General features: G+C 56.6%; 2 protein-coding genes across 6 annotated transcripts in view; one reads left to right on the plus strand and one right to left on the minus strand.

Annotated features, from left to right (window-relative positions):
• The first annotated feature begins 8,653 nt into the window (after positions 1–8,653).
• Positions 8,654–19,498, plus strand: SLC29A4 (solute carrier family 29 member 4). 2 transcript variants are annotated; one of them, XM_056336063.1, is made up of 11 exons: positions 8,654–8,773; positions 13,750–13,919; positions 14,589–14,720; positions 14,832–14,945; positions 15,019–15,147; positions 15,617–15,691; positions 16,074–16,339; positions 16,439–16,574; positions 16,816–17,003; positions 17,255–17,495; positions 17,569–19,498. In XM_056336063.1, the coding sequence occupies exons 2-11, from the start codon at positions 13,760–13,762 to the stop codon at positions 17,709–17,711; spliced, it is 1,584 nt and encodes a 527-aa protein (XP_056192038.1). In that variant the 5' UTR covers positions 8,654–8,773; positions 13,750–13,759; the 3' UTR covers positions 17,712–19,498. The 2 variants fall into 2 exon arrangements, with proteins under 2 accessions (XP_056192038.1, XP_056192037.1); XM_056336062.1 differs by lacking the exon at positions 8,654–8,773 and adding an exon at positions 11,404–11,579.
• The window catches only part of TNRC18 (trinucleotide repeat containing 18), a 59,254-nt gene continuing 56,638 nt past the window's right edge, over positions 19,430–22,045 (minus strand). For all 4 annotated transcript variants that reach the window (XM_056336054.1, XM_056336055.1, XM_056336052.1 and 1 more), the window contains one exon: positions 19,430–21,792. In XM_056336054.1, the coding sequence (XP_056192029.1) occupies positions 21,586–21,792 (207 nt within the window). In that variant the 3' untranslated portion in view covers positions 19,430–21,585. The remainder of the gene's footprint in view (positions 21,793–22,045) is intronic.

The following is a 22,045-nucleotide window of genomic DNA, read 5'->3' on the forward strand; positions in this document are numbered from 1 at the left end:
ACGGGGGTAGCGATGATGGCTTTTTAAGTCTGCCTGAATGCAGCCAAACACCTGAGAAGATTCTTAATACGGTGACAGATGTCGCCATAGAGGAGGAAGCTGTCATCTGATCTATGTGTAGCAGTAAAAAGGGAGGAATGAACTGAAGAGCCACCGGCTCAGTGAGTAGGGTTAGCACAGAGCCCTGAGAAGCTGATCCGTTACATCCCATGCTGTGCTTTCTTAGCTTTAATAATGGCATTAGCACCAAAGCAACATGCAGTAAGACGGTAGAATTTCTTTCCTGGTAGATCACTGAGCTATTCGGTATACCACTTGCGTGTGCAGATGCTCCACTGCTGTTTGCAGAGCAACAGGAGTCTTTGTCCAAAGCATTGGTGGGGATTAAGCACTGCAGAGGTTTGGAAAGTTTTATTCTGTGCTCCGGCAGTCCTGGCTAACAGTCGCCTTGATTTAACCTGTTAACATCTGAGCACAAAGCAGTCTCCTCTCCACACGTGCAGAGCAGGCCTTTCTTTTTTCTGCAATCTGTTGCACCATGAAAGGCTTGCAATGAAGAAAGCATGGCTCTGACCGTAAATAAATCCTTTCAGATTCCAGTTGCACAATCAAAGGAATTCAGCAAATTCCTATTCTTCTAACCATGACATGCCTTCATTTTAACACTCTTCAAATTGGCGAATCTCATCTTCCACTGCCTTGAAAATAACGGACAAGAAGTTTTTATTCTGGCTTGCAAGTAGCTACAGTTGTGCTTGTTACAGGTGTCTGGGTGCTGTGGCTTTGACCATGCAGCTGCAGCGATCCGTACGCTGACTCCCCCTGGGCTGCCTTTGCATGTGTCCAACTTGTTTCTCAGGAGTGGGGAGTTGTTCCTGAACCTGTAGCTCGGGGTTTCTATGGGGCGTTGGCTCAACCCTTTGTCTACCTGGATCTATTTGCTCTTGCATTTGCTTTCTTACCTGGAAAAAACCCAGCATCCTGCAGTGCTCGCTTACTCTCTTCGGTATCTGTGTTGATAAGTGGAAAAATGTCTTAACATTCCACCTCACCAAGTGTCTGACTCTCACTGCTAGCCCATCGCTCTTTGTAATTTTATAACTGCCTAAGAAATTAAATCTGTGTTGTGATAAGTATTCTGTGTCGTCTTCCTTTTGTTTGCTGCCTGGAGATGGGGCCAGATAAGATCAGGGTGACACTGCGTGTGCTCTGTGCTCCAAACAAAAATGCCAGCAGTAGTAAGCCCTCAGTCCTAGCTATGCTTTGTAGCTGCTCTCGAAAGGCACAGTCAGCTTGGGTTTTGCAGGGGCTGGGAAAGAGCAAGCTGAATTTCTCCTAGCACGTTTTGCTTGCAAATGTAATTTTCCCTCTTGTTCCTCCTTTAAAGCTGCTCTTCTCAGGACTTGCATTCATGCGTTTCTCTACCGCTTCTCAGGTGAGTGTAAATAACTTCCTTTATTCTTTCTTTTATGGCATGCATCTGAAGCAGTGCTTTCAAATACGCATCCTGCTCACTGTGCTGTCACTCCAAGCTTGTTGCTTCTTGCGTCCAAGCCCAGGAGGAAGATCTGGAGCGAGTCCACGCAGATGGGTGAGGAGGCATCGCCTGCTTCTGTATGTATCCTTTATTTTGCAAAGCCACGACAAACCCTTTGACGGGGCGGATGAGAGGAGGAAAAGCCTTTCTGCTTTTGCTAGCAGTGGCGGAGCACGCGATGATGAGGCTCTCCTTGTTCTCCTGCGTGCTGGTCTCATAGCAAGGCTGCAGCTGTGAAGCTGCAGACGTCTCCTTTCCTGATCTAGCTCTGGAGGGCAATGCTGTCCCGTCAGTGCCGTTTGTGTGCCTCCGTTTGCTTCAGGCAAAATAGGCTATGTTAGCTCAGATGAGCGTTTCCAAACCGTTCATTCGGCTGCTGGTGATGTTTCCTGTCTTCTGCCTGGAGCAAACTGAAGATCTGAGAGAAGTTGCTGGTGGATTCTGTAAGTGGCAGCAACTTCCATCCACGGTGGTGATGCCAGCAACTCCACTGTCTCCTGCATCCCGAATGGATGTGGTCATCCAGACCCGCTGATGTTTCGGGAGGTCTGACTGCCCCTCTGCTCCTGCTCTAGGAGAGAAAAGCAGGATATTCTGCAGTAAGTATGGGAAAAATTGTAAATAATGTGTCAAACCCAGCCCTGAACTAGACAGCCGCAGCTGGGTTCAGATTGGCAGTTTAGCATCTGTCCGCTGTTAACGAGTCTGGCCCATTAAGCATGAATTCCCAGGGAAAGGACTGAGAAATCTCATCTCCAATTATTTATCTTATTACAAGGATATAGACATGGACTTGTGCCCATGTTCCTACCCGGCATGCTTTCTCCTGGTAGCGAGTAGGCTTCTGGATTTAGCCGTGCTGTGGTGGTCTCGGCAATGAGACACGGAGACCTTGTGGTGTACAGGACTGGAGTCCTGCGTGCAGGAACTGTGAGCAAGCATGCGATTCTGGTGTAAATTCCCAGGCCGTGGCTGTGCTGATGAGCGCACTGCTGGCAGCGGGGGGAAGAGCCGAGGGACCAGGCAGAGCAGCTCTGGTGGGCTCACGTTGACCTCAGCCTTGCTGGTTTGCAGCAAACCTCCTTCGATGCAGCATTGCTTTTTTTTTTTTTTTTTTGAAGCAATTGGGGAGAAGGCAGATACTGGGGTGGTGCTGGGGGTCTGATCCTGCCCCTGTTCGGGAGCAGCTCCCTCCACAGCACCCGCTCCCAGCTGAGCACTCACTGTCCCTGAGCGTGCACCTTCGTGTACCACATCTAACCTAGCCCAGACAGGCCTCAGCCAGACCCTTGGCAAAGGCTTCTTCAGCCAATTAGTGGTGTGATGTGAGCTAATGAGGGCTCTCTGCCCAGCCTGCTGGAGTTGAGGAAATCTGATGCCTGCTGTTCCAGCACTTTAGTATGTTTTGGGTTTTTCAGCAAGTGAGTTCTATTAAGTTACAGGTTATAATAAAGGATTTGGAGATCGCTATGTGCAGGTAAATCCATAAAATGGAGGATTTTGGCAGTGTTTTGATAATCTGGATGCTGTTTTGTCGGGGCAAGGAAGGCCCAGCGAGACCTGTGTTTGCACAGGTCCAGGTGGGGGGCTGTACTGGGGAGCACTGAGTGACACAAGGGATGGATCCGCTTTGTCCACCTGAGCAGATCCACCTTGTCCATCCAGTGGGTGCAGACTGTCACTTTTGGGTGCCAGTGTGGCACGTACCTGCTTAGCATCTCCCTTGTTGCTGCTCAGGCCAGGCAAGTGGTGCTTGCAAAACCCTTCTGGAACTTCACCGTCTGGTTCCTCGGCAGCTTCCACATCAGGGCTGGTAATTTTATTTTATCTGTGGAGGGCGGTGGGAGCGCTGTCCCAGGGGACGCCTGGGCCTTGGGATGGGGAAGGCGGAGGGGGGGCCCCGCTCTGCGGCCGCGCAGCCGCTAGATGGTGGTGCGCAGTGTGCACGGGAGCATCCCCGCATCCCAGCCCGCAACGCCCGTGTGCTTCCCTCCCTTCCCCGGGAGCATCCCTGCATCCTGCCCCTGCAATATCCATGCCCTTTCCTCTCTTCCCTAATTGCATCTCAGCCTTTTCTCCCCACTGCATCCCTGCTCCTTCTCTTGTTCCCTCCCGGAGCATGTCCCTGCCCGCTCCTGCAGCAGAGCTCTGCAGCACCTTTTGTGCATGCTCAGGGCACCTTCTCTGCGCTGGTGCTCCATGACTCAGAGCAGAACAAGACGCTGGGGGTGTGTGTGGGGAACCATCCACAACCAACCAAACCAAACTGGTCTGTGTTTGCCCAAACCGAGCCACTGAGCCAAAGCTGCCCGGTGAGGCAGAGGGGCTCTGCTGTGTGCCCCAAGGCCCCTGCGGGGGCAAGCTGCTGGCAGGCTGGGGATGGAGCTGATCTGCAGCCATGCCGGGCTGGGGGGCAGTGGTGGGGCCAAGCCATAGCAGAGCGGTGGGGCCAAGCCATAGCAGAGCGGTGGTGCCTTTAGCTGTGTCCTTACACCAGTGACTGTACCGCTGCTCTGCCATGTTTCCCTGAGCAAATTGTATTGCAGCTTTGGAAACTGGGCTCAGAAGTTGAGCCCTGTGGTAGGAGGGAGCAAAGCTCTGGTCCTCACTGGCCCCACAACCTCTGCTGTGGTCTGAAGTCTGGAGCAGGTCTGGTTTGTAGGGAAAGGGGGGGTGTTGGTGGTCCTTCGGTGCTCCACGCTTGCTCTGTACGGGCAACAAGCCCGGCAAAATCACAGATAGCATCTCTTCTCTCCTCACCTGAAAACAATTTTGAAAATAAAAACAGGGAGGCAGAGCCAGGAGGCGTTACCTCACTCCTTTTTAATGTTTCAGATGGGAAACAACCTTTCATCTCTCCCAGGGTATAAGGCAATTTGCATTTCAAGAGGTCATGATGTAGCAATGTCATTCTACCATCTGAAATTAGTTACTAAAAGTCTATTTGGAAACAAGACAACGCACACACAGAAAGATGGCCTCTGCAGGCTCAAATTAAGGGCTCATGTCGTCCCTGATTTCCCTGGCTGCTGCTGAAGGATGCTGAATCAGGGAGGTACAGGCTCTGCCGGGGATGCAAACGATGCAAAACCTCTGTGCAGCTGGAGCTGCTCTGGCCACAGGGGATGTGCCAGGCTAAGGGGGACACAGGTGTCCCCTGGGAATCGGGGGGCTTTGTGCCCTACTGCCGTGTGCAAGCTTGGCTCTGGAGGGGCTGCTGGGGTGAGGATAACTCAATAACCATCTCCCTGCAAGCCCTGCCTCCCAGCTCCCGTGCTCGCCCAGGTGCCGGGCCTCAGCCTGGCTCCAGCAATCCAATTCCAGCTAATAAAAAGCCTCTGGCAGCCCCCAAGCTGGGCCAGGGCCGGGGTTTGCTGGGTGCTGCCTGTTTTGTTTTCTCAGCTGCTGCCTCTGCCCTCCCTGCACTCACCGCTGCCACTTATTTATATTGGAGTTTGCATTAGCAGATGCACTCTGGGATATTCAATTACCTATAAAGAGCTGGAGCAAGGCAAGCCTTTGCTGAAGTGATCAAGGGGGTTGGGGGGGTGGTATTTTCTTTCTTGATTTTGGATGTTGTTTGTGTTTGGTTTGATTTTTTTTTTTTTAACTTCCTTTTAAAAGAGATGTGGGAGGGTTAAATTGGTAGCATTGAATTAAAAAAGAAAGTGGAGTAAAGAGAGGGGAGAAATAAATAAATAATCCTGTTTATGAAATGAAACAGCTGGGTAGAAAAACGATCTCTGGGAAGAAAGCAGCTCCCAGGGCTATTTTTAGTGCTTTTGTTTCTTTTTCTCCCCCTGCCACTGCCCCCCATCCAGGCTGCGGGTTTGGAGCATGTCAGTCCTGCTGTTTTCCCTCACCTCTTGACTGCCAGGTGATGCTTTTTTTTAATTTTTTTTTTTTTTTGCATATTATTTATAGCACAGAGGCAGGGGGAAGGGCAGCAGCAGGCAGGAGAGGCCATGCAGGCATCACCCTCAGCCCTGTCTGGGAAAACTGGGGGGCAAGCTAGCAGGGGCGGCCATGCCTCTCCTGCAGGACCTGTGGCAGCAGCAGGGTTACCCCGGAGCTGGCCATGGCCCCCCCGTTGCTCCTCGGGGCTGCTGTAACCCCTTCCAACCTCCCCTTTGCCCAGATGCTGGGTGGTTGCAGTTGCTGTGCTCCCTGCAGCTCCAGGGCAGGAGTCACCTTTGGTGTGTTTTCATCCGTTGTGAGCCCCGCAGCAGCCAAGGCTGGAGGATCCCAGGAGATCCATTGGGTCCTTCTCCTCCCCCTGGGCACCATCACTCCACAGCCCATCCTAGCACAGCTTTTCTCCACTGCCCTCAAAGGCACCCGGCACTGCAGTCTTCCCCAGGCGTTCTCCCAGCACCTGTATCCTCCCTCTTCCCCAGATCTCCCATCACATCCCTCCGGGATGGTGCTGCTGGCCCAGGACTCCTCTCCTGGCATCTCCTCTACCACCACCTCCCCCCGCCAAGAAAACCACCACACGGGCTCCCATCTTTGTGCCTTTATGGAAGAAATACATAATTCTTTTATTATTCAATTAGGAATTTAACACAGAATCAGGTGATCACTTTAAGAGGATTTCCTATAAGGCAGGATTTGAATAACCAGGCTATGAGCAATATATTCCCTTAACTGGTTTATTCCTTTATCAGATTTTTTTTTTTCCCCTAAGCACTTTAATGCATTTACTTTCCCATTGTCGACACTTTCCTCCACGCTCTTCCTCCCTCCCCAAGCTTATGCAAATCCCCCGTAAGGCGTTTAATGCGCCGTGTGTGTCAATAGTGCCGAAATCTTCACGGCGGCATTAGGCTTCATGCATGCCCTGGCTGATTAAGAGGGGCGGTGGGGGCAGCCTGGCTGCCCAAGCCCCCTTTCAGCCCTCGCCGTGGGGCCGGGGAAGGGGCCCCCAGGCTGGGAGATGCATTTTTTTAGAGAAAAGGCTGGAGCTGAAAGTAGCTCTTTTCTTTTGCAGGGCGAAACGTGAATGGGGAGCACGGGGCTGAGCTGTCTGCCGCTGTTTGCTGCCCTGTCACTCAGCTTTCAGGGTGCTGGGGGTGCGTGGAGGTGTTAAACTTGGGGGGGGATGTCTGTGGGTGGGATGTGGGCAGAGGAAGGTGGGAAAATAATCCCCAAGCCAATATCTGCAGCAATTTGCGTGCCCGTTGCCTGCCCGAGTGGCAGTGGGGGTGCAGGGTGCATTGTGCCTGGGTGCCCACCTGCCCCCAGAGCCCTGTGGAATGGCTTTGCGCATTGCTGGCAGGAAAAGCAGATTTTTCTTGCTAATTGTGCCACTGAAGGCTTAAGGTGGCTCAGCTGGGGGCTCTGCCCCTCGCCAAGGCACTGGGTGATGCTGCCCGGCCTCCCTTGCACCGCTGGTTTGCTTTTCCAAGGAAAAGCACCTTGCCAGCAGGCCTGGCTTGCTGTCCGCTGGGTCTTGTTTTGGAGCGGGGGTTTTTACAGGGTCTCACGTACCCGGTGGGTGGGTTAGAAGCCTGGAGCACTGGCTTTGAGGGATGCATTTGCCCTGCTCGCCTTGGTGGAGCATTCACTCTGAAACCTACAGACAACTGCTTGGACACTGGAAAAAAGGAAGCATGGGGAGGAGGGCAGCATGATGGGAATAGCCAAAGGGGCTGTATTGCCTGTAACCTGTGGTTTCCTTGTTGCCAGAGGAGCCCTTGTAGCTGCTGGCAAGGCCCTTTGCAAGCCCAGGATTGGGGGAAAAACCCCATCCAGGGGTGGCTGTCACCGTTTTCTCCTTCCAGAGCAATATCTCTTCCCTCAACCTGGATCTTTAAATAGCCCGGTGAGTGGGAGCAAGCTGAACCGGCCCTTCCCGGCCCTTGTTTCCCCTACACCTGCCACTGACTGTCTCCTTTTTTTATCCTGTCCTGCAGCTCTGCCTGTGCATGCAGCAATTATGCAAAATTGCAATCAAGGAGCTGAATTAGCAGCTCATCTTGGATTAATTAGTGATGGATGCAAATCTGCTCCAACAAAGAAGGTGGGGGGCTGGGGGAAGGTAGTGCAAAGGCTGTGGGTATCCTCTCGGTTTATCCAGCTCTCCCAGGCTGGTTTAGCTGATGTGGAGTGGGAGGGATGTACAGAGTAACCCCTTGCAGGAGAATCAGGGCATCCGCATGGACGTTGGTCCTTGGCCTCAAGATGAGGGATAGGTGCCCCAAAGCTGGTGCTCAGCTCAGCCCCTGCATCTCCCTGAAGCATTAAAACCCAGTGTTTTGGACTTAAGAGTGGTTCCTCCTCCCACCTCAGTCCTGTTGCAAGGCTTGGGAAAAACCCAGTTAATCCCAGTGGCTTCCAGTGCCGAGCTCCTGCCAGCACCAGGGATTTCTGTTTGCCTGCAATCGGATTGTGACAAACCCCTCCACTTGCATCAAATAAATTCCCTGGCTACTCTCTGCTTCTTGCAGGCCCTGCTAATCCCCAAGTGTGACTCCAGCCAAGAGACAACATCCCTGATTAATCTCCACCGTCTCCGTGCAAAGCCGGCGCTGCTGAGGATGCTCCCGGTGCTGGCACGGCACGCTTGGTGGGCACTGGGAGCAGACCTGTGGGAAGGATGGCGAAGGCTGCGATGCTATTTAAAGGAGCTTTTCCAAGAGGGGATTGCAGGCTTGGGAACAGCCTCCCCTTCCTGTGAAGCAGAAGAGATGGATGCACAGCACTCCTGGGAGCCCTGAGCGTGGGGGTGTGGGAGGGGGGAGCTCAGATGTTTCATCTTTGCCTGCCCCCCCACCCTGCTCAGCAGTCACAGGTACAGTGTCACCCCCCTGGCTGGTGCAGAGGGGACGCGGCATTGGGCACAGAATGCCTGGAGCTCCCTGGCAGGGTGAGCACAGCTTGGTTAAGGAGTTGGGTTTTGCTACTCTACAACAACCATGGGGTGGATTGTGGCTGTGCCCGCAATGGGGACAGAAGGAACAGCTGCTTCCCACGGTCCCCAAGGGTTTAAAGCTGGGGCTTGAGGGTTTTGGCAGTACACTGGAATGCAGACACCTGAAAGGTCTCTCCTTCCTCTCACCTCCACAACAGCAATGATTAATAAAACCTGACTCCGCTGGAAGGGCAAGAAAAAAAACAGTACAGGGGATTTCTGGAGACCATCCTAATCCAACGTCCCTGAGCCAAATGAATCAGCAGCGTCTTATTCTGCCTGGCGGGATTAATCAGCGTTCGAGCAGGCTCCAGGAAAGCAAGGTGAGTCTCTGAATAGCAAGGAGCCATGGCATGGTGGCCACAGAGTGTTAACTGGTTCATGGAGCGGAGCAAATCCCTCCTCATAATCCAGCAAACACTGCTGGGATGCACCCACTCGTGTCAGGAGCTGTGGGACAGCAGAGAGAGACAGGAAAAGGGGAGAAGGCAAAAATACCTCTAAAAAGCCGTGGTGTGGGTGAGGGATGCTCTGTGGCCCACATTGTTGGGTGTGGAGTTGCAGGGAGAGACTCCAGGATGGGGCTTGGGTGGGATGTCCCTCCTGCCACGGGGACCAGGGTGTCTGGGTCAGCTTTGCCCCATTGCACCTGGAGCATCACGCCTGGCAGGTTTTCCTGGCTGTTAAAGTGGGTCAAGCAGAAACCCAAGGAGCATCCAAGCTCACCAACCTCGAGCCAGCTACATCAAGGCTGAATTATTCAGGGCCAGTGTAAAAAATTGAAGAGCCCAGCAGAACTCAGGGAAAGCCCAGCTTACGGGACCCCCTGCCCCCATACCCTCATTGGGCAGAGCCTGCTCATGCTCGGTGGGGCACCTTGGGAGGGCAGACAGTGTGGTTTGGGTCTAACGCTGCCCTTAGGGATGGGAAAATCAGAGAAAAAGCACTCTGAGAAGTTCACCCTGATAGGTTCGCCTCCCTGTGGTCCCCCCTAGCCCTCCAAGCCACAGCAGTTTCTTCAGGTACCCCAGCATGTCCCCATTGCACCCACAGCAGAAGCAAGGAAACCCCCTCGTTCCCCAGAACAGGGATCAAGAGGTCATGATTGTAGATGGTAAAAGTCAGGGGCTTGTTCTTTGGCACAAGGTGTTCGGTCGCAGCATCTCCCAGTGGCTCAGAGAGCATTGGGGAGCAGAGATGCTACCCTGGGCTCAGTCATTTTTAAGGGCCACCTCCCCCCCTCCCCTGGCTCCGTAGCTGTGGCTTCAGGATGGGGAGCAGCAGCTCGCAGGGAGAATCCCTGCGGAAGGCATTGAGTAATGCTGCCTGGTGAGCACAGAGCAGCAGGGCCTTGCCGGCGAGCCGTGAAAAGGCGAGCGCACATATGCTTCAGCTCATCCTGCTCTTTTTGTAGAGCACTTGCACCATCTGGGTGCCAACCAGCAGCAGGCACAGTCAGGGAACCCCCACCACAGTCACCCCCTTTTCTTAAATTTCCAAAGTACCTGGAAGGGGTGATGGAATCTGGTGCAGGGAGAGGGGGCATACCCCAAGAGGAGTGAGGTGCTTTGAGATTTTACAGTGACGCTACTAAATTAGAGCTGAACAAACCCAACCAAAACGAGCAGCCCAAAAAGTCCCTGCCTTGCACTGGTGCGCTGAGCTGTGTGGGTGCTCAGACAAGGGGGAGCAGGGAAAGCCGAGCCCCTGGCTCCAGGCAGAACTCAGCACAGCAGTCTAGTTTGCTCTGAGCCAAACTCCAGCTACTTCAGCCAAGGAGAAAAGATGGAAATTTCCACCTGGCCTGTTTTCTTCCCTGCGATGAATTTGTGAGAGACCTTTCGCTCAGCCCTGCTCCCGGCAGAAGGGCGGCTGAGGAGGCACAGCCGGTTTTGTCTCTAATTTCCTTTGGTGTGAGTGGCAGCAGCGCATCCCGCCGGCCCCACACACTGATTTATACAACACAGCATTTATTGACTGCGAGATCCTAATTCACAGCCCGGCGCGTTGCAGCCATGGCGTGTGAGCAGGGACAGTACCTCTCCCTCCCACAGCCACCGTCCTCCCATGCTCCAGGTGGGGAGAGCCCAGCAAGGGCTGGTCCCCCAGGGCCCTCACCCAGTCCTTGGTGGAAGGGGGCACCTGCTCTGTGTCCCCTGCACTTTGCTGCTCCTGCGAGAGAAAAACAACAGCATCAAATCCCTGTGATTTTGCTTGCGGCCTTGGCCAGCTCACCCAGCTCAGGAGGGGTGGTGACACCCATGACATCCCTGCCTGGAGTACCCTCCTCAGGGACACACGTCCTCTCACTGGATAGATGTCCCCACTGTCCCACACTGTTCCCTTCCTCCTCTGCTCCCACCCCTTGGGTATGTTGGGGAACAGAGACCCCCCCACTTGCTTCCCCCAAAAGCTGTGGGATTGCTGCGTTCTGCCAGCCAAAGCTGCAACCCACCCATCCATCTGTCCTTCTGTCCATCCATCCATCAAGGCTGCTGTCTGTCCAACTATCTATCCTTCTATCCATCTATTCTGTCCATCTGTCATCCATCGGACAGCTCATGCTGACCCTGCCAAGCCCCTTTCCAGGTCTGGAAGGACCCTGTCCCTGCAAAGCTCCTGTCCTAAATGAAATGACCTGGGCTTTCTTTCTAATTAATCTCTTTGCAATTAGCTCCAGGCCTTCAAAACCACCCTAAAGGGCCTACAGGTGGTGCCTATGGGCAGTACCTATGGAGGGTACCTATAGACAGGGGTATGAATGTGCTCTGTTGGCTAGAGACACCTCCCGCCCGGGGGCCGGGGCTGCTGGGGGCGGGGGGGCCTGGGGCTCCCCGGCTGCCAGGCCCCCCGGGGGGCGGAGGAGGAGTGAAGGGAGGCGGGGGGATGCGGGCGGGAGGCAGGGCCGGGGCCGCCTCCGCTCCGCTCCGCGATCGCAGCCGCCGCACCCGCCGCCGGCGGCCCCCTGCGCGCTCCCCCGCGCCCCCCCACCCCCCGCTGCGCGCCCCCGCTGCGCGCCCCCGCTGCCCGGCGGAGGCTCCGGCATGGCGGGGCCGGGGGCCGGCGGCCGGCGGCGCTGAGCGGGGCCGGGGCAGCGCCAATGCCGCAGAGCCGCCGCGGCGGAGCGAGGTAAGAGCCGCCGCCGACCTGTTGGGCACGGCCGGGCCCGGCTGCGTGCGGGGCGAGCTGCGGGGAGACACCTCACACCGCCCCCCCCCAGCCCCCTGCCCTCCCTCCTCCCCGGGCTGCCCCGCATCCTGCCCCGGGCGCGGCCGGGCACGGGATCTCCCCCTCTCCCTCCACCGAGGAGGGATGCCCCAGCCTGGGCGGGGGGTTGGCTGCCCCTCGGTTATTGCAACTTCGCTGCTTGCAAGATGTCGGGGGGGCCTTTTGCCAGAGCAAAAACCGTTTCTCTGCCCGCGGGAGGGGCGTGGGGGGGTGCTGCGGTGCCCGGGGCTCAGCCGGCACTGGGGGGCAGCGGGGGGCTCCCCCGCTCTGCCCGGCCCTGCAGGTTCTCTGTCCTACCACCCCTGGCCGTGATGGAGGACCCCCCTCCCCTCCCCCGCTGGGGCCGGGGGGGGCGGCAGGGGCCAAGTTTACACCGCGGAGACGGGTGTAAAGCCGGAGGGAGGGGAAAAGCCGCTTTACCGCGATGCAGGGATGCTCGGAGCGGGCGGGGGCCGGAGGGCTGGTCCAGCCCTGTGCCTGTGCAGCGCATCCCGCTCCGCTCCCGGCCCCTGGAAGTTTGGGTCACAGTAGGTACGGGGTGTTTCCAGCCGGCGTGTTCTCCAGCTGGGATCTCCGCTATGGAAAAACCCTGCAACAGGCTTTCCCGGCATCCTGGGAGATGCCTCCCACTGGGTTTTAGCGCCTGGGGTAGCATCAGGCACAGAAGGGTGCTTGGTGAAGGGGATCACAGCCAGCTCCTTTGTGAGCAGTGGGATGGAGTGGTGTCCCCAGCCAAAACGTGCCCTGCTGGGTTGTCCTGCCCACGGGGCTCCAGGATAGGGAGGTCCTGGGGCCCCCCCGGCATGGCACAGGGTGGGGACCCCAGCCTGGCCCCATCCAGGCCCCCACCAGCACTGTGGCCTCTGCGCAGCATCGGGCTGTGCCATGCTGCTCCGTGCCACCTGTCCCTGCGGCGAGAAGATGTATTTTGGGCTTTAGGGCTGCACTCACGAGGTCTGTGGGCACCACATTTGCTGTCCACCCCAGGGCCCCCCAGCATCTCGCCCATCTTGGCAGCCAGGGAGATGCCGCAAAGCCTCTCTGCTCCTGCAAGCGCCACGTCTGGCAGGGAGACCACAGAAATTACCAGCATCGATTTTCCCTCCCTTGCCTGCCTCAACCTGCTGCCTTGGAGGAGAATTTTTGTGATTTTTCCCACCCCCCCCGGCCGGCTGGGTGGTCCGTGGGCACGGAGGCAGGCTGGCATCTAGCGACTGGCACCGGTAATACAGAGCGGCACCCCCACCGCCCCGGGCTGCTCCCCCGGGCCTGGCCTGGGGTGGAACTGGAGGGATGAACTGTGTTTTGGGTGGCTCTGGTAGGGTTGCTGGAGGATGCCAGGTGTTTGGGGAGCTCATTTTGGGATGTATTTGGTGCAGCCCCTCTCTGGCATGCTGCTGGGGTCCCTCCAGCGGCTCCCTGAACATCTCCCTGCTTGCTGTGTTCCCTCAGAGAAGCAAATCCAAAATGCTCACCTGAAAAGCCAGGTCGCATCCCATCCTCTCCCTGAAAAGGCTGTGGGAGTGTGTCTGCTCCTGCCAGTGGCTCTGCCCCAGCCTTGGGCAGCAGAGATGCTGAAAAAGGGCAGAGACCAGAGGAACCATCTGCTGCCTGCAGGGAACAAGGGCTTCCCAAGGCAGCCGGCATCTTCCCCAGCAGCCTCCCTCCATGAGTGGCTTTCACCCATTAATTTCTCTTAATTGCTTTTGGAAATTGCAGCAGCGTTTGGTATTGGTAGCATCCCAGTAGGTGCTGAGCTGGGCTGGGGCGAGCGCTGTGCCTCCGGGGTGGCTCACGTGGATCCCTCCGATCACTGCTCCCCACACCACATCCATCCTCCTGCCCAGCAGGCCGAGGGATCCCTGCTCTTCTCGGGGAAAGCATCTTTCCAGGTGGAAAAAACACAGTAGCCAGAGGGATATGGTGAGGTGGTGAATGCTCAGGGCCACCCACCCACCATCCATCCCTTGCAGACCCTTGGCATCACCCGGGGATGATGCCCAAGCGGGGGGCGACAGAGGAGCCGTGACCCAGCTGTGCACCCCGGGGGTGTCACCGCTCTCCCTCCCAGGGTGGCCACCATGGGCTCGGTGGGAGCCGAGCGCTTCAAGGAGCTGAGCCCAGCAGGGACACCGGAGGGCAACGTGGTGATGAGCTTCAGCTTCGACAGCTACCAGCTGGAGGAGGATGAGCTGCAGCGGGGCAGCCAGGCCAAGGGCGTCCTCACCTTCATGGAGCCAGGTAAGGGCAGGCACGGCCCTGACCAGGAGCTGCGTTCCTTGTTGGTTTCCCACCCATTTAGCAGCTTCCTGGGGTGGGTTTAATAGCCACAAATGGCCCAAAATGCCCTGAGATTGCCTAATGCCTTTTTTGGACCTGTTTGTACCCATGTGAGCTGCCACAGCATCCCACGGCGGTGGGCTCTGCAGGCTGGCCAGGAGCTGAGCGTTCATGCCCTGGCTCGTGCCCAGCCTGCAGCTTCGCCCTTCCCGTGCAGGTCTCAGGGATGCTCACGGGATTCACCTCAGCCCTGCTCCACATCTGAGGCAGCCTGTCCACCCCCACCCCCCTCAACCCCTCCTGCGCCTTGACTTTGCCTGTTACCTACTCTGCCTGGCTCTCACGTTATTTGACTGCAATTAAAACTCATTAACCCCACGAAGCCTGGGTGTTTTCCTGTCTCCTGGGTCTCACATTGCAACGCCTTTATTTAGGGAAGGAGTTTCTCAGGGCTGGGGTTGTTTGTGAGATCTGCAGGGCACTGGGCTGCTTGCTGTGGGTGGGACAGCCTCGTCTGCCATAAAGGATGTGGAAGCATCATTCATAGCCCTGAGGATATGGGTGCAGGTCCCACGGCTGCAGCAGTGCCACTGTCATGTATCTTACTCTTTCCTTCCCTTTTTGGAGCAGTTTCAGAGGATCCTGAGCCCCAGGATCGATACCATGGGATTTACTTTGCCATGCTGCTGGCTGGGGTGGGATTCCTCCTGCCATACAACAGCTTTATCACCGATGTGGACTACCTGCACCATAAATACCCAGGTAGGTCTCCAGCATCTGCAGCACTTCTCAGCCACCCCAAACTTGGGGAGAGGTGGGCTATGCTTCCAGGGGAGCCAGATCCCTGTCATCCAATGCTTAAACCCTCTGCAGGTACCTCCATCGTCTTCGACATGAGCCTCACCTACATCCTGGTGGCCTTGGCGGCCGTCATCCTCAACAATGCACTGGTGGAGCTGCTGAGCTTGCACACCCGGATCTCTGTGGGTGAGTGGAGGTCCCCATGCCCCTTGGCACTCCCTGTGCTGTCCCACCACCCACCTCTGTTTCCCACCTGCAGGCTACCTCTTTGCCCTGGGGCCCCTGCTCTTTGTCAGCATCTGTGACGTCTGGCTGGAGCTCTTCACTCGCAGGCAAGCCTACGCCATCAACCTGGTTGCTGTCGGGGTGGTGGCCTTTGGCTGCACAGGTATGTGGGACAGCGGCTGGTGCTGGGGGGCAACCATTCCCATCCCCAAGAGCCATGGTCTCCTGCGACAAGCTCTTGCTCTGATTGCTATGAAGGTGACCCTTGTGTCCCTGCTCCATCCCCTCCACCTCTGTCCAAGCACTGTGGGACTAGTGCGCTGCATTGGTCCCCAACACCGCTGATCTGGGCCACCACAATGGCTTTGCTCTCAGCTGGGCTGCCATGGTGGCTTCCCAAGCCTCTGCACCTCGTGGCCAGTGGGAACAGCCGTGGTGGGGCATCCAGGGAGGACAACAAGCCTCCCTGCCTTTGTGGCAAGGAGGCTTCGGGTACTGCAGCGGCTGTTTGGGAAGGATGCAGCTCCCGGATGGCACCACGCATGGGCTCCCACTGGGGTTTCTTCCCCCTGTCCGGCGTTTCGGCTGCAGCAATAATCCCTCCTTCTCCCCTTGGTGTGTCTCTCCTGAAGTGCAGCAATCCAGCTTCTACGGCTACACGGGGCTGCTGCCCAAGCGCTACACGCAGGGAGTGATGACTGGCGAGAGTAAGTACCTGTGTCCATTGCCCGCGTCCACGTCTGACCACATGGGCTTGCTCGGGGGGACCCTCCTGTGCCTTCTCCGGGAGCCCCAGTGAGTCCCCAGCACAGCCCAGCCGGGTTGCCAGCAGATCAGGGACTCCCCAGGGTGCTCCCCAGCATAATGGGGTGATTAATGGTTTCTAAATCACTTGCAAGACCCGCTGCACTGCCTCGCTGAGCTGGGGGGGCGGGATGTCTGCCAGGAGCCAGCTTCATCAACCCAAAATCACTGCTGGTAGCTCCTCCACACCTGGAGGCATCACATCCACATGGTGGGGGCTGACGGGGGTCCCTGAGCCACAGGGCTCAGCGGGACCCGGTGCCGATAGCTCTCCCATGCCACCAGGCACTGCCGGGGTCATCATCTCGCTCAGTCGTATCTTTACCAAGCTGCTGCTGTCAGACGAGAAGGCGAACACGGTCATCTTCTTCTTCATCTCCATTGGCATGGAGCTGACGTGCTTCATCCTCCACCTCCTGGTGAAGCGCACCCGCTTCGTCCGCTACTACACAGCCTGCTCCTGCAAGGGTCTCCCCGAGACCCGGGGGGCTGGTGACCATGGGACAGGCTACCGCGTTCACCATGATGTCACCGCTGAGGATGTCCGATTTGTAAGCCAAATTTGTAAGGGGTGGGGGGTTCCCTGCTGGCTCCTGGGGTCCCTCTTGCCACTGGAGCTCAGCACTGGCATCCCTTCTCCCCCCACCCAGGAGAACCGGCAGCGGGGGCAGCCGAGCCCCCCCCAGGGCAGCCCGGGCCTCGAAGCTGAGCTCGCTGGCAGCGGCACCTACATGCGCTTCGACGTCCCTCGGCCCAAAATCAAGAGGAGCTGGCCCAGCTTCAGAGGTTGGTGGTGGGCTTGAGGGGCAAGCCATGGCCAATGGAATGGTTGTGGAGCATTTTATGGGGTGGAATGAGCAATTGGTGGCCCAGGGTGTTGGGGAAGGGTCATCCCCTTCTCAATTTGCCCAAAACCATGGGACAACCTCATCTTTGGAAGCCACCCTTTGGGTGCAGGCAAGACTGTCGGGCTCTGCAAGGGGAGGGCTGCAGGTTTCGGCTGAGCTGTGCTGCCCATCCCTGCCAGACATGCTGCTCCACCGCTACGTCGTGTCCCGGCTCATCTGGGCCTACATGCTTTCCATCGCCATGACCTACTTCATCACGCTGTGCCTCTTTCCTGGGCTGGAGTCGGAGATCCACAACTGCACACTGGGGGAATGGCTCCCCATCCTCATCATGGCCATCTTCAACCTCTCCGACTTCGTCGGCAAGGTAGGAGAGAGGCCACCACCAGCGTGGTGGGGGCCTGCCTCCTTTTTGTGCCCTCTTTCAAAGCCACTTGGCTCCACCGAGTTGTCATCTCCACCCATGGGTATCTAATGGGCGTGAGGTTGCTCACTGGCATGGCCGAGGTGGGGTTCCTGCAGCAGTTGGTCTTTGCACCATCTCATCTCCTCCTTGTTGCCCCATTTCGGGCACCATGTTGCCCCCCACCCCAGCATGCTGTCTGACCCTTGCTGCAGATCCTGGCTGCCCTGCCCTACAACTGGAAAGGGACCCATCTCCTCGTCTACTCCTGCCTGCGTGTGGTCTTCATCCCCCTCTTCATCATGTGTGTCTACCCCAATGGGAGGCCCACCTTTGGCCACCCCGCCTGGCCCTGTATCTTCTCCCTCCTGATGGGCATCACCAACGGCTACTTCGGCAGCGTCCCCATGATCCTGGCCGCCGGCAAAGTGAGCCCTGAGCAGCGGGAGCTGGCAGGTAGGACCGAGCCCTCTCGGGAGTCCCATGCAGGGTGGCCAGAGCACCCTGACACCCATGTCCCTTCCTGCAGGGAACACCATGACCGTGTCCTACATGACAGGCCTGACGCTGGGCTCAGCCGTGGCATATTTTGCCTACAGCCTCACCAGTACATCCCACAGTACCTGTTTCTACACTGAAACCTCCAACGGCTCCTTTACATCAGGGTACTGAGCCCCGGGGCGGGGCGATGGGGACAAGATGGGACCCACTTCCCACCACAGTCCCCACCACCCCGCTTCGCCCACGTCCCTCCTCAGGGAGGGAGCCTGGAGCTGGAAAGCTGCCCCAGGGTGGACAGGGACCGGCATCCTGTTGACACGGGGCCGTGACATCCCGAAAGGGCCCGTGCTGCCCAGCCAGGCGCTGCACAGGGCCACGTCTTGGGGTGACATTCCCCCCGACACCCCAGAGGACGGTTCCATGGCTCTTGGGGGGCTCCCCATCAGCGATGCGCAGCTCTCCGGTGGAGGCAAGGGGGTATTCTCCTACTTGAGCCAAGCCAGTGCCAGGAAGAAGAAAATACTGCCAAATCCCAAAGGGAAGAGGACCAGTGCTGGGGAGGAGGGTGACGGAGGGATGGTGAGGAAGAGGAGGCGCAGGAGAGGAAGGAAATGCTCCTTAAGTCCCCGGGGCTCTAGGAAGCTAGGTCTCAGCTTTCACTGATGGTGCTGCAGGTTTTCACCAAGAATAACTCACAATCCCTCCCCGAAGACACCAGTTGCTGTGTAGAAGACCCAATCCACTTCTGCTGGTTGGAAAAATACTTTTTTTTTTTTTTTTCCTTCTTTTTCTTCTTAGTTGTGTCTTGGTTTTGCCCCCCCAACTGTCAAGAGGCAGGGTCCTGCCTTCCTCCCCCCGCCACACACTGTGGGTCTGCCCCATCACAACGGGGCAGGGGCGGGTCTGGTGGCCACAGCACTGCAGAGGCCACCCATGCGCCACTGCTGAGCTTTGCGATTTATTGCAAGGGACGTAACTGAAGCTGACGTCAGATTAAATGTCTTTGCAATGATGCCTGGTCATTAGCTGTGCTACTAGGCACTGCAGGCACTTGGCTGCTGTTGATGGGCTGGGCTGGCAAAATGCCTGTCCTCTCGGGTCTTGGGGTGCCCTTGTGCTGCTTGGGGCACCTTGGAGACCCTTCAGGGTCCCCTCTGTCACCTGGAGTGGCTGGACTTGTCACCAGGTCCCATCAACCTCCACCCCCTGCCAGCCTGCAAACTACTGCTGAAGCACACCACCTTTGTGGGCAGCAAGGGGAAGAGGGAACGAGCCGAGCGGAACAGAAACCATCTGGAGAAGGTGCCAACAGCAGAGCCTGCTGCTTTGTGGGACTGGCTGCACCTCGCTGTGCCAGGAGGCAGTGGGTGCCGCCTCCCAGGGAACCGAGCCCAAGGGCTGGAGGCTGTGGGAGCAGGGGGCAGCAAGCACCAGGCTTGGCACCCCAGCCCAGCCCCACCAGCACCAAAGGGTCTCGCCGTGCCATCCCCGGCTGGGTGAGGCACAGCTCACACTGAAAAGAGCAAACCCAGCGCTTCATCCTCAGCACATCGTCCCTGCAGGGCTCAGGGTGTAGGAGTTGCCATGAGCATGGTCGCTGGGGATGGACTCGGCTCCTGCCCCACGGGCCCCAGCGAGCTGAGACCTCTGCTCAGGGTTCCATCCAGCCGGGCCACCCCACAGGGTGTCCCCAAAGAGCCACACGGCACCTGGGTTGGGTCTTTCCCCAAACACAAGGCAGGGGCTGAGCCCCAAAGCAATCATTGCCACCAAGGGGAGAAAAACCCCGCAGTCAGGACAAGCGAGACAAAGAAAGATGCTTCGTTGTGTTGCTTTTTTTCAATTATTTTTTTTTTTTATGAAAAAAGATCACACGGAGTTCTCCAACAAACAGAATGCCAAAAAAATTGTTTTAAACAAAACATAAACAAAACAAAACAAAAAAAAAAGACAAAAACCTGGCTCTCCTTTCCTCTCGATTGTCTGAAATATCCTTGTGTTCCATAGAAGGCAGTGGGTTTTAAGTGCTTTCTATTTAACATTAGCATAAAATCTCTCTCGCGCGCTCTCTCTCTCGCTCTTTAAAATATGCTCACACAATTTGCTTCTAGAAGTACAGTACACTTTGAGCGTGGGGGGTGTGCCTGTTCCCAGATCATTTACAATCACAATCCAACAGGAAATAAAAAATAATATTCTAAACGTCAGACTGTGTTCATTTCTGTTGTTGTTTTTTTCCTTTTTTTTTATAATTTCATAATTTTTTTCACAGTTTTAAAAAGTTTATATTTATATATATATATTTATATTTATATTTATAATTAAAAAGTTGAATCCATTTAAAGACTTATAATACAGGAGGGCTAAAGAGTCTTTTGGTACATTAAAACTGTACAGGCTAGAACCGTCACTATCCGCTGTGCCGGGGCGCCGGTGGCGCGGGGTGGAGATGGTACGAGCTCAGCACCATGTGGTTCATTTAAAGGACGAGGGGTAACTTTGCAGGGGTGTCCCTCTCCCCTGAGCCCTGGCCTCCAGTCTCTGGTACGCAGCCGGTACCAGGGCGGATAGTTTCCAATCTGTCCTTGTCGTAAGCATCTCCCCACCGGAGCCTGGGCCGTCGCTCCCGGCCGAGCCAGGCCCCGCTCCGTGTCCTAGCAATCTGTAGTGCGAGTCGGTAGTTGCAAAGATCAGTGCGTCTCTTGGAGTTTTGTTTTGTTTTAAGTGCAAGGATGTTGCATCGTTGCATGGTTCTCCTCTGGTGGCCCCTCGGGCCAGGTACAACGCCGGTGCGGCAGCGGTGATGCTCCAGGTGCCAGCGTGTGCCCAGTGGGAGTGAGACAGCGGGTCAGCTCCGCAGAGGGAAGGAGGGGGCGGTGGTGGTGGCTCGCTGGGAGCCGTGGGGAGGTTGGCCAGCTGGATGGAGCGAGCTGAACGGTCCCCTCCCCGAGCCCAAGGTGGCAGTGGGGCTCTGGCTGTGGAAACATCATAGATGGGCACGAGCGGGCTTCACACTCTACTCCCGCTCCGTTCAAATGATGGGCGAGGGCTTCCCAGCAGCTCCACGTCTGCTCGGGCAAGGCATGGGGGATATAGCTGGGCGAGGGATGCCAAAATTCAGTAGCCTGTGGGCTCCTCTGCTCCGAGCACCGAGCAGCAGCTTTTCCCAGCCATTTCCTGCCCCACTTCACTGCGCACTCTGAGACGAGCTCTTTGTTCTCCAAATGTCACCCCCTCACCACGCGCTTGCTCCCTCCAACACCTTTCCAGGGCAGGAGGGACACAGAGTGACAGGGAAAGTGGGTTCAGACTGTTTGCTCGAGGCAGTGGGAAGGCAGCATCCCAGACTGGATGTTGGCTTGTCTTCCACCTGGCTCCTTCCAGCCCGTCGGACCTCTTCTGCCATCTCTGTGCTGGGGCCAGCTCTGCCCCTTCGTGCTCCACGCTGCCGGCTGTGGTCCTCCAGGGAAAGGGAACTGCAAAAAGGCGCTGAGAGGATCGAGACGAGGCGCTGAGAGAGACTCATCTCCTTTCTCTTTCACCCTGTCCTTCCTAAAGGGTCATGCGGAACTAAGCAGGAAAGGGAATATAAGGACGGAGAGGAGTGTACACGGAAGGCTAGTGGGTGTCCTTCCATGTACAGGCGGCTTCCGAGTTACTGATGGGGGCAAATGACACAAAAGGGATCCCTCCTGCCGGGGGGGCCCGCTGGTGAAATGATCACAAGACCCATGTGCTTTCCTGGACCAAAAGGAGGAAGGGAGAAGTTGGTCAAGTGTCACCTTACTTAAAGCCACTTCCAGAAGAGCCTTGGGGTTCAAGCACCACCCCTACCCCTCCAATGGCATCTTCCTCAAGTCCTGTAACTGCTTCCCCAATCCCTTTCTTCAGCCCTCTCCTTCCTCCTCGTGTCTCTCGCGCTATCCTGTCTGTAGTGTGACACAGAAGTCATGAGCATTGAAAGAAACAATCATGTCGTCTGAACAGGCACGTCCTCAGGTTTGTCCCGTCCCTTCCCAGGGGGTGGCACATGTCCCCTGGGCAGTCAGCAGATGACAGGGACCCCATCTGTGTTGAAGATCATGCCCGTAGTGGGCTCGTAGGTCCCTGCAAGGTAGTAGAGGTCCTCACTGTCTTGGTATTTCTTTGTCTTTAGCATCTGCTCATACTGATCCAGACCAACAACAAGACACTTGTGTGAGATGGTCTGGACATCGTTTTCATCCACGTGAGAGGACTGGTAGAGGGCTCGCTGCATTACAGGAGTGGAGGGAGATGGAAAGGAGCCATTAGATCTCACAGCATTTACAGCATCATCTTCAATATGCAGGAAAAATGTCCAACACAACTGGCCAGGGCTTGTGCTCACAGACAAGCAGAACTCCCCATGCATCCCCACTGCCAGCCCAGGGGAGGGACACTGGGAATCCGCAGGGGCAGCACGGACACGATCCGCCCAGCACACTAAACCTGAGCCCTCGCTCTCAGCTCCCACCGATGGGAAT

Source organism: Falco biarmicus, chromosome 4, assembly GCF_023638135.1.
Source record: "Falco biarmicus isolate bFalBia1 chromosome 4, bFalBia1.pri, whole genome shotgun sequence".
NCBI classification, from domain to species: Eukaryota; Metazoa; Chordata; class Aves; order Falconiformes; family Falconidae; genus Falco; species Falco biarmicus.